We start from the raw sequence: 16812 nt of genomic DNA, 5'->3' as shown, positions 1-16812 counted from the left end.
GTGATTTAAGAAGCACTGACTCTTGTCTACGCCCAAAGGTTAAGGAGGTTGTCCACTGTATTGGATAGTGCCCCCACTGATTTAAACCTTTTTATAAATGCCTCCCGTTGCCATCTGTGCCTGTAAGTGGCGCCATCCCTGACGTCACGTCAAGTTCCTGATCTATTCCATTCTCAGGGTGTGACACAGATGGCGCTCACCCCTCCTGATTGACAGGGCTGTGGGCAGCGTTTCACCGCACATCACAGCTCAATATCCAGCGCACGCTTACAGCTAATAAAAGCAGAGGACAGACGGAAAGCTTGCTGGAAACTGGGAATATCTTAAAACAAGACTATTGCTTCACTATTTTACATTCTTCCTCAAAAAGCAACAGCTGGGAAAGCCCAAAAATGTGCTGCTCGCTCCACTTTTGAGTTTTTCTTTCCGTTAAATACACCCCCTTTGGCCAGGACATACCTGGATTTGCAGGGGGGAGGGCATGTTATTTTTTATTTTTGCCTTTTATTTCAGTAGGGTGGAGTTGCAATACCAGGAACATCTCCTGACCAGATTTGGTGGTGTTTAGTTGAATAGAGCCATGTTTTACTGATCCTGTCCTTTCTTTTTGTCATGCTTTCTATTAGGACAAGATTGAAATATAAACATAAGGATGAATGACCTCGGGAAGATCAAAACATCCAACACCGCGGAGACACCATCATGTGTTTCTCAATGCAGTGATCCAGAACACTGCCCCATCCCTTATGGGACATATGCAAATGCGTGTAGAAAAGCCGCGGAGACATCATCACGTGTTTCTCAACGCAAGTAATATCTGGATCACTGCGTTGAGAAACACATGATGGTGTCTCCTCAGTGTTGGGTGTTTTGATCTCCCCGAGGTCATTCATCCTTATGCTTATAGTCCTTTTACTAGGCCCTGCTCATAATAGCCAGTTTCCTACTCCACACTGATGAGGGGCAAATACCCCAAAACAGCTGTCTGTTGATGGATACCATGTTTTGGCATAGGTGGTTTTCCTTTTTGGATGCTGCCCTTCCCGTCGTTGTTCCTTCCCGGTGAAAGACCTGGCTATTTATTGCTTGCGTTGAGAAACACGTGATGGTGTCTCCGCGGCTTTTCTACAAAGATTGAAATATAGTCTCGATGCGGAATAAGCCATGAGGCGATGCGGAGTAAGCCATCTTCCATGATCTATTATTTGCTGGTCTTGTAAGTTAGACTGCACAAAACTAGGCCAGACAGAAACTGTGCCAAACCTGTCAGAGTGCTGTACGCTCTGTAGTAATGTCCCCCGATCTCTGATCTGCACAAGCTGCTTGCATGTGTCTGATGATGGCTACAGTACAGCAAGGGGTCCTTGAGGACATCTATGTTACCCTGGTGTCAAACTGGTTTCCACCCTGAAATGTTTTCTGTTTTTAAGGTGAAGTAGAAGAGCTAACAACAAGCAATTCAGATGTTCTGCTCCACAATATTGCTGATGATTTGCGAAACTGTTTACCGGTGGAGGCGATGGTGATATCGGAGAAGGAAGTAATGGACGAGGTGAGATATAGTGGTGAGCGAACGTGCTGGGATAAGGTGTTATCTGAGCATGCTCTTGTGCTAATCGAGTGTCTCCGCTGTGCTTGAATAATATGTTCGAGTCCCTGCGCCTGCTTGTCTCGTCGCTGTTTGACAGTCGCAACACATGCAGGGATAGTCCAACAAACAAGTAATCTCTGCATGTGTTGCGACTGTCTAACAGGCACGAGACAAGCAGCCGCGGGGGCTCAAAATTTTTTTCGAGCACACCAAAGACACTCGGTTAGCACTCAAGCATGCTCAGATAATGCCTTGTCCGCGTACATTCACTCCTCACTAGTCAGATTGTTTCAGAATAATTTTTGGTCCTCCATCAATTCATTGTTGCTTCAATAATGGCAAATGTTTAAGGCTTTGTTACGGGGAAGTATTAAAGGGAATATGTAATCAGAAAATGACCTACTTGTTTAAATCACTACTTTATGTTCTATCTATTATTAATTTTTTCTTTTTTTATTTTTTTTTTATTTTTTCATATCCGGGTTTGTGTTAAAAAAAATAAATTAAATAAAAAAAAAAAAAATTTAATACATACACAGCGGCTAATGTGAATTTTATTTTAGACTCTTACTTAAGAAAATTCACATTTACATTAGCAGCAATAGCCTGTCTCAAACTTTTTTTAATTGAAACATCTAACGAGCGTGTGCAATGGTCATTGTGAAAGGAGGGGGAGCAGGTCAGCTGTGATCTCACCTATTCTGATTGGTTGATCCTGTATTATCAGCTCTGCATAGCAGTGTTACTTCTAATTGCAATCATGCCTAAGGCCAGTTTCACATGTCCTGATATTTCCGGTACCGGAGATATCCGTGTCCATGTGACACATCCGTGTGGCACACGTGTGGCAAGCATGTGCCGCATCAGTACCACACGGACGGCCGCCGGGAAGCAGCGCTGCAGTATGCGCTGTTCCCCTGCGTGTGGTGCTGAAGCCGGCTGTCATCCGTTCTCCCTTGCTCGGCTGGCGAGCAGGGGAAAAGGGATGAAAGGAAAAAACGCTAGTCAGTGAAGCTCTGCTCCCAGCATTTCATTCATTCCCCAGTAGTTTACAGCTGGGGTGGTTGCAATAGATCCTCTCTTGGTTTTAAACAGTACATTCCCCCAGATATGGATTACGGCGTTGGACTGACTGTACGCCGGACAGGTATGGGTATATTGTTGGTTTAATATTTTGATTTTTTTTTTTTTTCTAGGAGATCAAGGGCATTGCTTAGAATAGCAGTCTAATGATGGAAAAACTGTGTTTATTGTTTTATTTCATTAAAATACTTTTTTCTTACTGTGTGATGTTTGATTAACCCTTTAACTACTATAGGATTAGTAATGGAGAGGTGTCTTATTGACACCTCTCCATTACTAAGCCGGCTTAAAGGGGTTGTCCACTACTTTCAATTAACCCCCCAATGTACCCCAACCCCCCCCCCCCCCCCCGGACCCCTAATGAATTGTGCCATTACCTTCTGTTGACGTTTTTGCCTGTGAGCGGCGCTATTCCGGCTGCTGAGTCCGGGTCCCCCAGACTGCAGCCGCCGCTCATTTCCGCCGACGTCACGTCAATTTCCAGACTCTAGAAATTGACGTGACGTCAGCAGCAGGCGTGACTAGCCCCCACAGTAGGCAGTCACTCATCAAGAGTGACTGGGCTGTGGGCGGTGCTGGGGGCTGCCTGCGGGTCTGTGCTGGCGGCGGGCGGGGCTGTGTGTCCTCAGCTCACTGCTGCTGGGATCATGATGTGCGGGCGGGCAGGGCTGTGCTGGGGGCGGGCAGGGCTGTGCTGGGGGCGGGCGGGGCTGTGTGTGCTCAGCTCACTGCTGCTGGGATCATGATGGGCGGGCAGGGCTGGGCTGGGGGCGGGCGGGGCTGTGTGTGCTCAGCTCACTGCTGCTGGGATCATGATGTGCGGGCGGGGCTGTGCTTCGGTCGCCGGGGGTCTGCCCGCCGGCGCCGGTGTTTTTGTGGACCGGCGCCGGTGTCTGCCCGCCGGCGCCGGTGTCTGCGTGTGTGTGTGCCGGCGCTGTGCGTGTTTGTGTGTGCCGGCGCTGTGCGTGTTTGTGTGTGCCGGCGCTGTGTGTGTGTGCAGGCATCGTCCGATGGGACTACAAGTCCCATCGGGCTCTGCCTGCTACACTGACAGTGAGTGACACATTAGCCAATGATGGGACAGTAGTAGTCCCATCATCCGGCTAATGTGTTGAATGTAAAAAAAAAAACATACACAGTACATGCATACATATATACAACACACACCATGCGACGACATGCACCATGCGACATGCTGCATGCACCATGCGACGACATGCACCATGCGATGACATGCACCATGCGACGACATGCTACATGCACCATGTAACGACATGCACCATGCGACGACATGCGACATGCACCATGCTACATGCACCATGCAACTACATGCACCATGCTACATGCACCATTCAACTACATGCACCATGCTACATGCACCACGCGACTACATGCACCATGCTACATGCACCATGCGACGACATGCACCATGCGACATGCTGCATGCACCATGCGACGACATGCGACATGCACCATGCGACATGCACCATGCAACGACATGCACCGACATGCGACATGAACCATGCGACAACAAGCACCATGCGACGACATGCACCATGCTACATGCACCATGCTACATGCACCATGCAACGACATGCACCATGCGCCGACATGCGACATGAACCATGCGCCAACATGCACCATGTGACGACATGCGACATGAACCATGCTACATGCACCATGCGACGACATGCTACATGCACCATGCGACATGCACCATGCGACGACATGCACCATGCGACATGCACCATGCAACGACATGCACCATGCAACGACATGTGACATGAACCATGCTACATGCACATGCGACGACATGCTACATGCACCATGCGACATGCACCATGCGACGACATGCGACATTCACCATGCGACAACAAGCACCATGCGACGACATGCGACATGAACCATGCTACATGCACCATGCGACGACATGCTACATGCACCATGCGACATGCACCATGCGACGACATGCGACATTCGCCATGTGACAAGCACCATGCGACGACATGCTACATGCACCATGCGACGACATGCGACATTCACCATGCGACGACATGCACCATGCGACGACATGCTCCATGCGACGACATGTGACATGAACCATGCTACATGCACATGCGACATGCTACATGCACCATGCGACATGCACCATGCGACGACATGCGACATTCACCATGCGACAACAAGCACCATGCGACGACATGCTACATGAACCATGCTACATGCACCATGCGACGACATGCTACATGCACCATGCTACGACATGTGACATTCACCATGCGACATGCACCATGCGACGACATGCACCATGCGACGACATGCACCATGCGACGACATGCACCATGCGACGACATGCTACATGCACCATGCTACATGCACCATGCGACGACATGCACCATGCGACGACATGCGACATTCACCATGCGACAAGAACCATGCGACGACATGCTACATGCACCATGCGACATGCACCATGCAACGACATGCACCATGCGCCGACATGCGACATGAACCATGCGACAACATGCACCATGCGACGACATGCTGCATGCACCATGCTACGACATGCGACATTAACCATGCGACATGCACCATGCGACGACATGCACCATGCGACATGCACCATGCGACGACATGCACCATGCGACGACATGCTACATGCACCATGTGGCGACATGCACCATGCGACGACATGCACCATGCGATGACATGCACCATGCGACGACATGCACCATGCGACGACATGCAACATGCACCATGCGACGACATGCACCATGCGACGACATGCACCATGCAACGACATGTGACATACAGTACATACATACATACTACATACATACAGTACATATAACATAGAGTACATACTCACCATCACTTGTCACTTTGTTCCCCAAAGCCAGTGTCACCTGTAAAAAATAATAAAATAATAAACAATATACTCCCTGTCCGCAGAAATCCAATTAAAACGAGTGTCCCACGACGATCTCCCGTGGAGAGCAGGAGCATCAGCTGATGCGACCGCTCTCCAGGGGCTCCAGGAACACAATGATGGAAGGTATCCTTCCATCATGCATTCCTCACAAGGTATTCCTACGCCCCTGTGAGAAAATAGTCCCTAGTCTTGTCGGGGTCGTCACGACAATACCCTTCATCCACCAGTCATTCCAAATCAGATTAAAAGCAGTGGTACCGGAGTGAAGAATGAGTCAGACACAATGCTGGTTCAAACTCAGTGTCTGCTTATGCTTCCACACGTAGTGGTAACCTCACAGCAACTGAACTCTTTATTTCATATACACAACATTATATGGTCCATTGGGGGAAGGTGTGCAGAGGGCAGGGTTAGGTGGGGTTTAAGCAATGTATCTAGTATTCAGTCCTTCTGGTTGGCTCTGACATCATATGATGAATCTTTCTTTGTCCACATCTTGTTAAGTTTCGAATTCCAGAGGAATGATACTTGTCTTTCTGGAATGTGTAACTTGTTCCTTCAGCCTGAAAGTGGGGCAAAGGTGAATACTGGCAGCCATCTTAAATACAATTACATATGCATTAGCAAGCGAAGGGGAAAAACTTATTGTTTCACAGCATAAGAATATATAAAAGTACAAAAGAGTATAAAGACATATATTTTTACCTTGACAGTCTCACTATTGGCATTGCTGGGTGAGACATTTCCCACGCAGCAATTGCCATAAAGTGAGACTTTGAACTAGAGTAACCTCAGTGATGCACTGCAGGAGCCATTGTCTCCTGTCAGTGTGTCACTGAGGGTCCTATAGAGCAGTGACGTCACCCGATGTCACTGTTCTATAGGGGAGATCGTCGTGGGACACTCGTTATTAATTGGGCTACGGCGGACAGGTAGTATACGGTTTATTATTTTACTTTTTTTGCAGGCGCTGAAGTATGGTAAGTATGGTTAAATGAAGAATATTAAAATAATTTTTTCCAAATGTATGTGTGTTTTATTAACCCTTTCTTACTATTGGATTAATAATGGATAGGCGTCTTATTGACGCCTCTCCGTTATTAACCCGGCTTAGTGTCACCTTACAATAGCAAGGTGACATTAACCCCTTATTACCCCATATCCTACCGCTACTAGGGAGTGGGAAGAGAGGGGCTAAGTGCCGGAATTGGCGCATCTTACAGATGTGCCATTTCTGGGGCGGCTGCGGACTGGTATTTGTAGCCCGGGGGGGCCATATCCATGGCCCCTCTTTAGGCTATGAATATCAGCCTTCAGCTGTCTGCGTAGCCTTTCTGGCTATAAAATATAGGGGGACCCCACGTCATTTTTTTTTTTGGGGGGGTCCCCCTATTTTAATAGCCAGTAAAGGCTAAGCAGACAGCTGGGGGCTGGTATTCATAGCAGGCTACAGATATTGGCCCCGGCCGTCGGCTTTCCCTCTCTGGCGCAGAAAATTGCGCGGGAGCCCACGCCGTTTTTTTCCGCTTTTTTTTTTTCTTTTTAAATTCAACGCTCATTAAGGCCTCTTTCACTCTTGCGTCGGTACGGGTCCATCGCTATGCGTCGGGCCGACGTACCGACGCACGTTGTGAAATTTGTGCACGACGTGGGCAGTGGATGCAGTTTTTCAACGCATCTGCTGCCCATTCTGAAGTGCGGGGAGGAGGGGGCAGAGTTTCTGCCGCGCATGCGCGGTAGAAAATGGCGGGCGAGACGGCCAAAAAATGTTTCAATTGAACGTTTTTTCGTGCCGACGGTCCGCCAAAACACGACGGATCCGTAGCACGACGGAGGCGATGTCTGGCCATCCGTCACGATCCGTCGCTAATACAAGTCTATGGGTAAAACGCATCCTGCGAGCACATTTGCAGGATCCGTTTATTTGCACCGGATCGGTTTTTTTTCCGCCAGATCCGTTTTTTTTCAACCGGATCCGTTTTTTTCCGCCGGATCCATTTTTTTCCACCGGATGTTTTTTTTTCCGCCAGATCTGTTTTTTCTCATAGAGTTGTATTAGCGCCAGATTGCGCCTGATGGCCACACGTTTAATCCGTTTTTGCAAGATCCGTCAAAAAAGCTGTTTCCGCCGGACGGAAAGCACATACAGAGGAACGGTTTTTCGGTACGTCGAAAAAATGCACAGCGACTGATCTAGCAAAAAATGGATGAAACGTGTGGCCATCAGACGCACTCCGGCGCTAATACAACTCTATGAGAAAAAACGGATCTGGCGGAAAAAAAAACGATCAGGTGGAAAAAAATGGATACGGCGGAAAAAAAAAGATCCGGCAGAAAAAAAAAGATCCGACGAAAAAAAACGGATCCTGCAAATGTGCTCGCAGGATGCGTTTTGTACCCATAGACTTGTATTAGCAACGGATCCGTCGTGTTTTGGCGGACGCGACGCACAAAAAAAGTTCAATGTAACTTTTTTTGTGCGACGTGTCTGCCATTTCCGACCGCGCATGCGTGGCTGGAACTCCGCCCCCTCCTCCACGCTCATCACAATGGGCAGCGGATGCGTTGTAAAACTGCATCCGCTGCCCACGTTGTGCTAAATTTAGCATAACGTCCGTCGGTACGTCTGGCCGAAGGTTTGCGACTGCCCCGTACCGACGCAAGTGTGAAAGTAGCCTTACATCTGAATTTGCTGAGTATAATGCAGCCACCCCAGAGTATAATGTAACCCCCCAAATAATATAATGCAGCCCCCCATAGAGTATGATGCAATCACCCCTCATAGAATATAAATATAATACAGCCCCCCATAGAATATAATGTAGCCCCGAATAGAATAGAATGCAGCCCACCTCCCCATAGAATATAATGCAGCCCCATCAAAGAGTATGATGCAATCATCCCTCATAAAATCTAATACAGCCCCCCATAGAATATAATGCAGCCCACCTCCCCATAATATATAATGTAGCCCCCATTGAATATAATGTAGCCCCCATAGAATATAATGCAGCCCCCCATAGTATATAAGACAGCCTCCCCCATAGAATAGAATATACCCCCGCAATAGTATATAACACAGCCACATAGTATATAACATGGCCTCCCCCATAGAATAGAATATACCCCCGCAATAGTATATAACACAGCCACATAGTATATAACATGGCCTCCCCCATAGAATATAATATACCTCCCATAGTATATATCAAAGCCCGCATATAATATAGCACAACTTGAATAGTATATAGCACAGCCTGCATAATATAGCACAGCTCGCGTAGTAGTATACAGCACAGCCCGCGTAGTAGTATACAGCACAGCCCGTGTAGTAGTATACAGCACAGCCCGGGTCGTAGTATATACAGCACAGCCCGCGTATTAGTATATACAACACAGCCCGCATAGTAGTATACACAGCACAGCCTGCGTAGTAGTATACACAGCACAGCCCACACAGTGGTATATACACAGTACAGCCCACACAGTGGTATATACACAGCACAGCCCACACAGTGGTACATACAGCACAACCCACATCTCATCCCCCCGATAATGGCTCCACAGTCCAGTAAAAAAAAAAAACACTCTCCTCACCTTTCCTCTTGCCCACGCTGCTCCTGTCTCGGCGGCTGCAGTCTGCCCGGGACACAGCAGGTGTGCGATGATATGACGTCATCGCGCACCCGCAGTGTCAGAGGCAGAGCGGGGAATGATGGGAGAGGGAGCATCAGCGGACGCTCTCTCCTCCATCATTGCATTGAACTATACCGGCGTCCTAGACGCCGGTATAGTTGAATGCGGCGGCGGCACTGGTGGGAGTAGGGGGGAAAGAGTGCAGCGGCCCACTACTGGCACCGGCCCTTCTGGCATTTGCCAGAAGTGCCCGATGGCCAGTCCGACCCTGGTCACTGCCCACACACTTCCCTCCTCCTGAACTGCAGCGTTTCTTGGACCCACATCCGCAGCAAAACTGCAGATATTTTTATGGCTACGTTCACATTAGCGTTGCGCGCCGGTGCGTCGGCGACGCAACGCACGACGCACAAAAAACACGCGCAAAACGCTCGCAAAAACGCTGCGTTTTGCGACGCGTGCGTCGTTTTTTGACGAAAATCGGACGCACGAAAAATGCAACTTGTTGCATTTTCTTGCGTCCGACGCTAGCGTCGGAAACGACGCACGTGTCAAAAAACGCAACCAAAAAAACGCACGCGTCCCCTATGTTAAACATAGGGGCGCGTCGCCGCTGCGTCGCCGACGCAACAGCGACGCACATTAGCGGAACGCTAATGTGAACGTAGCCTTACATCTCAATGAAAGTCTAAGGCCGGAGTCACACTACAGCGAGATACGGCCGAGTCTCGCAGGTTAAATACAAGCTCTGGCACCAGCACTCCGGAGCGGATACATGGAGCCGCACGCTCCTCTCCAGAGTTTGGTTTTAACCTGCGATACTCGGCCGTATCTCGCTGTGTGTGATCCCGGCGTAAGGTTGCAGAAACGCTGCAGTTCAGCACAAAAGAAGTGAGCACAACAAGTCTGCGGCTCCCATAGACTTATATTGGTTGTGCACTACACTGTGGATTTAATGCAATTCCGAACGGCAAAAAACGCTGCGGATCTGCAATCAAATCCGCAACATGTGCACACAGCCTTAGCATTTAGTGAACCTAGCAAAAAGGCAAGCAAAAAACAAGCGTGGGATTGCACTTTTTTTGCAATTTCATCGCACTTTGAATTTTTTTTCACATTTTCTGTTACACGACATGGTAAAACCAATGGTGTCATTCAAAAGTAGAACTTGTCCCGCAAAAGATAAGCCCTCAGATGGCCATATTGACGGAAACATTATGGCTCTGGAAAGAAGGGGAGCGATAAACGAAAAAAGGTCCAGGGGTGAAGGGGTTTAGAAACATGGATATGGACATATCTATGGAAATAGATATATAGATATATATCTGTACGTATCTATCTACAGTATCTATCTAATTCTATCTGTCTGTGTCTATCTATCTATCTATCTAATATCTATCTATCTAATATCTATCTATCTAATATCTATCTATCTAATATCTATCTATCTATCTATCTATCTATCCCATATCTATCTATCTATCTATTATCTATCCCACATCTATCTATCTATCCCATATCTATCTATCCCATATCTATCTATCTATCTATCTATCTATCTATCTATCTATCTATCTATCTATCTATCTATCTATCTATCTATCCCACATCTATCTATCTATCCCATATCTATCTATCTATCTATCTATCTATCTATCTATCTATCTATTCCACATCTATCTATCCCATATCTATCTATCCCATATCTATCTATCTATCTATCTATCTATCTATCTATCTATCTATCTATCTATCTATCTATCTATCTATCTATCATCTATCTATCCCATATCTATCTATCCCATATCTATCTATCATCTATCTATCTATGTGTAATGGAGTGTGGGTTCGACAAATGTAAAAGAGGAGTTGGACAGAAATGACATCACAAATCTTTTTGAAGAGAGAGGAGGGAGAGGAGTGAGGGGTTTGGGTATGTTTTTGGAGTGGGTGTGCTAGGTTCGGGCTTAGTGGCAGTGCAAAGCATCATGGAACTTGTAGTATTAGAGCACAATGACTCAGGAGAAAGGAAGTTGTCGATTAACCCCATGAGAGCTGAATCCAGCACTGAAGATGTGCTGCTACAGCATGATAACAGCTAATATTGCTAAAATAGACACAGTAGATGTTTTCAGTGGCACATAATAGCAAGATTTATGAAAAAAAAAACAACTTTATAGTAGTGGACAACTTCTTTAATGTCACCTTACAATAGAAAGGTGACATTAACCCCTCATTACCCCACTTACCACCGCTACACGGCAAGTGGGAAGAACCAGCAAAACTCCAGAATTGACGCATCTAATAGATGCGCCTATTCTGGGCTTCTGCGGGCTGCTGTTTTTAAACTGGGGGGCCCATATCCATTGCCCCTTACCATCCTGAGAATAGCAGCCCGCACCTGTGAGTTTTGCCTGGTTGGTTTATAAATTTATTGGGGACCCCACTTCGTTTTTTTCTTTCATTCATTGTCCCCTGCTCGCCGGCAGAGCAGGGGACAATGGATGAAAGCCGCGTTCAGCACCACACGTAGGGGAACAGCAGCTTACAGTAGCGCTGCTTCCCCCGCAGCCGTCCGTGCGCATGTAGGACAGTATAGACTGTTCTCCATGTGCGGGACGTTTGGCCGGCCGTGTGTCTGGGTAAAAAAGGATATGTCTGCATGTTTTACACACGGTCCGTCAAAGCAAGCTGACATCTGCATAGACCCATTCATTTCAATGGATCTATGTGTGTCATTGTCTCCGGTACATGATGAAACTGTCACTACACATACCGGAGGCACTGACATGTCAAACAGGCCTAAGGGTAGGTACACACAGTGTCTTTTTGATGCCGGCGCACCTGCTGAGTTTTTGCCGGCAGTTTTGCCTTTGTTCTTGCTGCCACAAGCTTCTTTTAGAATATAATTTTATATCAAGAGAATGGGCGACTTCCACTAGAAAAAGCATGTCACTTCTTTTAACCACTTCAAGATTTCCGAGTGGTTAAGAAAAAGTTACTGAAGCCAGAACATGTGCACAGTGGTGTCGCTTTGATATTGCTGTGCATTATGTTTATTTTGTGGGAAGCTTTTGTGGTGCTTTTTCAGGCAGATTCCGTGCAGCAAACAGGAGATTTATGAGGGTATCAAACCTTCACCGATCTGATATTAATGACCTATTGTACTCTGAGGATAGGTCATCAGTATACACAGTGAGTCCTGAACAACCCCTTAAGCCCCAAGGGTCGTTTGCACGTTAATGACCGGGTCAATTTTTACAATTCTGACCACTGTCCCTTTATGAGGTTATAACTCTGGAACGCTTTAACGGATCCTTTTAATTCTGACATTGTTTTCTCATGACATATTGTACTTCATGATAATGGTAAAATTTCTTTGATAAGTTTATTTGTGAAAAAAATGGAAATTTGGCGAAAATTTTGAAAATTTCGCAATTTTCCAACTTTGAATTTTTATGCCCTTAAATCACAGAGATATGTCACACAAAATACTTAATAAGTAACATTTCCCACATGTCTACTTTACATCAGCACAATTTTGAAACAATTTTTTTTGTTAGGGAGTTATAAGGGTTAAAAGTTGACCAGCAATTTCTCATTTTTACAACACCATTTTTTTAGGGACCACATCACATTTGAAGTCATTTTGAGGGGTCTATATGATAGAAAATAACCAAGTGTGACACCATTCTAAAAACTGCACCCCTCAAGGTGCTCAAAACCACATTCAAGAAGTTTATTAACCCTTCAGGTGTTTCACAGGAATTTTTGGAATGTTTACATAAAAATGAACATTTAACTTTTTTTCACACAAAATTTAATTCAGCTCCAATTCGTTTTATTTTACCAAGGATAACAGGAGAAAATGGACCCCAAAAGTTGTTGTACAATTTGTCCTGAGTACGCAGATGCCCCATATGTGGGGGTAAACCATTGTTTGGGCGCATGGCAGAGCTCGAAAGGGAAGGAGCGCGATTTGACTTTTCAATGCAAAATTGACAGGAATTGAGATGGGACGCCATGTTGCGTTTGGAGAGCCACTGATGTGCCTAAACATTGAACCGCCCACAAGTGACACCATTTTGGAAAGTAGACCCCCTACTGCATAGGCAGCATGAATAGTAAAAAGTTGGTCACTCAGTGTTAATAGCAGCGTTAACCGAGTGCGTTTTACTGCGGTCAATGCTGCCATTAACCCTGTGCGCTGACCGGAGGGGAGTATGCGGGCGCCGGGCACTGACTGCGGGGAGGATGGAGCTGCCATTTTCTTCCAGACTGTGCCCGTCGCTGATAGGTCGTGGCTGTTTTGCCGCGACCAATCAGCGACTTGGATTTCCATGACAGACAGAGGCCGCGACCAATGAATATCCGTGACAGACAGAAGGACAGACAGACAGACGGAAGTGACCCTTAGACAATTACATAGTAAATTATTCCATCAGTATATCTGTGTGAATGCTTGTGGTAGTTTTTTTTTCGTGTGTGGTTGACAAGTTATACTCTTGAATGACACCATCTATTTTACCATATGATGTTCTGGAAAGCAGGGTGGGGTAAAATTTTAAAGTATGGCAAAAAAATGAAATTCTGCAGTTTATTACTTACGGCGTTGATTTTGTGGTAAAACTGACTTAGTAATATGATTCTATGGGTCAAGTACAATTACGCAGATACCAAACTTATAGTTTTGTTTGTTTTTGAGTTATTTTTTTTTTTAAGTGGTGAAAAAAATTCTGAGATTTGTAGTAATTTTTGCTTGTGTTGTCACATTCGGAAAGTGATAACGTTTTACATTTTCAGTATGTGGAGCTAGGTGAGGGCTTTATTTATTTATTTTTGCCCCCAGAATTCTTGCTGGTTGGTGGATAATCAAATACTTATTTCATGCAATTTAATTATGTAAAAATCATGCAATGTGATTTTTCTGGTGTTTTTTATTTTGTGGTTCTTTCTCTTACAGTTAAAGTGTACCTACAATAATAATTACAGACTTCTACATTCTTTGTAGATGTGAAAACGTGCAAAATCAGCAGTGTAACAGTACCTACTTTCCCCACTGTACGAAATTGGTCTTGGCCATGTTTTGGTCGCTTGTTATTACATTTTTTTTCTGTTGCCGCTGCTGGAAAAACTGCCTTTCTAGTGTCTTGATTTTTTTTAAATTTTTTATTTTTTTCTCGTTGCACCGTTTACTGATTGGATTAACTTATTTTATATTTTGATCTGACATTTACAAACACAGCGATGCCAAATACCATATATACTCGAGTAAACCAACCCAAATATAAGCCTAACTTTACCTAAAAAAACTGGGAAAACTTATTGAGTGGAGTATAAGCCTGATATGCATGGCCCCCTCATCCCCTATCCTGGTATGCATGGCCCCCTCATCCCCTATCCTGGTATGCATGGCCCCATCATCCCCTATCCTGGAATGCATGGTCCCCTCATCCCCTATCCTGGTATGTATGGCCCCCACATCCCCTATCCTGGTATGCATGGTCCCCTCATCCCCTATCCTGGTATGTATGGTCCCTTCATCCCTATCCTGGTATGCATGGGCCGCTCATCCCCATCCTGGTATGTATGGCCCTCTCATCTCCCATCTTGGTATGCATGGCCCTCTCATTCACCATCTTGGTATGCATGGCCCTCTCATCCCCATCCTGGTATGCATGGCCCTCTCATCCCCCATCTTGGTATGCATGGCCCTCTCATTCCCCATCCTGGCATGCATGGCCGTCTCTTTCCCCATTCTGGTATGCATGGCCCCCTCATCCCTATTCTAGTATTCATGCCCTCCTCATCCCCGTCCTGGTATTTATGGCCTCCTCATCCCCCATCCTGGTATGCATACCCCTGCATCAGAAAAAAATTAAAAAACCCATAAACCTTCCCTATGCTCCCTCGCAGTGTCCTGTTGTGATGCTAGTAGCTGATGTAAGCTTGTAAACAGTGCATGGCAATGATGTCATGCGCTGCTTACAAGCAGAGTACAGCTGGCGGAATATTCACTGCTCCCCCCCCCCCCCGGTCTATGGGTATGTGGAGCAGTGAATATTCATTGATCTTTAATAGCTAGCACAGTAACCTCAGCCGCTGGCTTGCTGCAGCGCCCGGGCAATCACGTGTGTTATGAACAGGTGATTCAGAACCACAATGGACCTAGTGGTTTAAGAGCACACAAAGTGACCTGATAGTTACTAACATAGGACGAGCTCTGAGACGTGGGAACTCTGCTGACCGCAATCCCTAATCCTATCATACTACACTAGAGGTAGCCGTGGATTGCGCCTAACGCTCCCTATGCAACTCGGCACAGCCTGAGAAACTAGCTAGCCCTGAAGATAGAAAAATAAGCCTACCTTGCCTCAGAGAAATTCCCCAAAGGAAAAGGCAGCCCCCCACATATAATGACTGTGAGTTAAGATAAAAATACAAACACAGAGATGAAATAGATTTTAGCAAAGTGAGGCCCGACTTACTGAATAGACCGAGGATAGGAAAGATAGCTTTGCGGTCAGCACAAAAACCTTCAAACAACCACGCAGAGGGGGCAAAAAGACCCTCCGCACCGACTAACGGTACGGAGGTGCTCCCTCTGCGTCTCAGATCTTCCAGCAAGCAAGAAAAACCAATATAGCAAGCTGGACAGAAAATATAGCAAACAAAAGTAACACAAGCAAAACTTAGCTTATGCAGGGCAGACAGGCCACAAGAACGATCCAGGAGAAAGCAAGACCAATACTGGAACATTGACTGGAGGCCAGGAACAAAGAACTAGGTGGAGTTAAATAGAGCAGCACCTAACGACTTAACCTCGTCACCTGAGGAAGGAAACTCAGAAGCCGCAGCCCCACTCACATCCACCAGAGGAAGCTCATAGACAGAACCAGCCAAAGTACCACTCATGATCACAGGAGGGAGCTTGACCACGGAATTCACAACAGTACCCCCCCCTTGAGGAGGGGTCACCGAACCCTCACCAGTGCCCCCAGGCCGACCAGGATGAGCCAAATGAAAGGCACGAACCAGATCGGCAGCATGAACATCAGAGGCAAAGACCCAGGAATTATCTTCCTGACCATAACCCTTCCACTTAACCAGGTACTGGAGTTTCCGTCTCGAAATACGAGAATCCAAAATCTTCTCCACTATATACTCCAACTCCCCCTCAACCAAAACCGGGGCAGGAGGATCAACGGATGGAACCACAGGTGCCACGTATCTCCGCAACAATGACGTATGGAATACGTTATGGATGGAAAAAGAAGCTGGAAGGGTCAAACGAAAAGACGCAGGATTAAGAACCTCAGAAATCCTATACGGACCAATGAAACGAGGCTTAAACTTAGGAGAGGAAACTTTCATAGGAATATAACGAGATGACAACCAAACCAAATCCCCAACACGAAGTCGGGGACCCACACAGCGCCTGCGGTTAGCGAAACGTTGAGCCTTCTCCTGAGACAATGTCAAATTGTCCACCACATGAGTCCAAATCTGCTGCAACCTATCCACCACAGTATCCACACCAGGACAGTCAGAAGACTCAACCTGCCCTGAA

At 46.4% G+C, this 16812-nt stretch overlaps 1 protein-coding gene across 2 annotated transcripts in view; it reads left to right on the top strand.

The window, feature by feature from the left end:
• Positions 1–16812, top strand: part of LOC138643258 (uncharacterized) — a 106377-nt gene that overhangs the window by 10103 nt on the left and 79462 nt on the right. For both annotated transcript variants that reach the window (XM_069732162.1, XM_069732152.1), the window contains exon 2: positions 1431–1552. In XM_069732162.1, the coding sequence (XP_069588263.1) occupies positions 1520–1552 (33 nt within the window). In that variant the 5' untranslated portion in view covers positions 1431–1519. The remainder of the gene's footprint in view (positions 1–1430; positions 1553–16812) is intronic.

This window comes from Ranitomeya imitator, chromosome 1, assembly GCF_032444005.1.
Source record: "Ranitomeya imitator isolate aRanImi1 chromosome 1, aRanImi1.pri, whole genome shotgun sequence".
In the NCBI taxonomy this organism is placed as follows: domain Eukaryota; kingdom Metazoa; phylum Chordata; class Amphibia; order Anura; family Dendrobatidae; genus Ranitomeya; species Ranitomeya imitator.
Note: the sequence above shows the minus strand (reverse complement) of the source record. Positions and strands in the feature narration are given on the sequence as shown.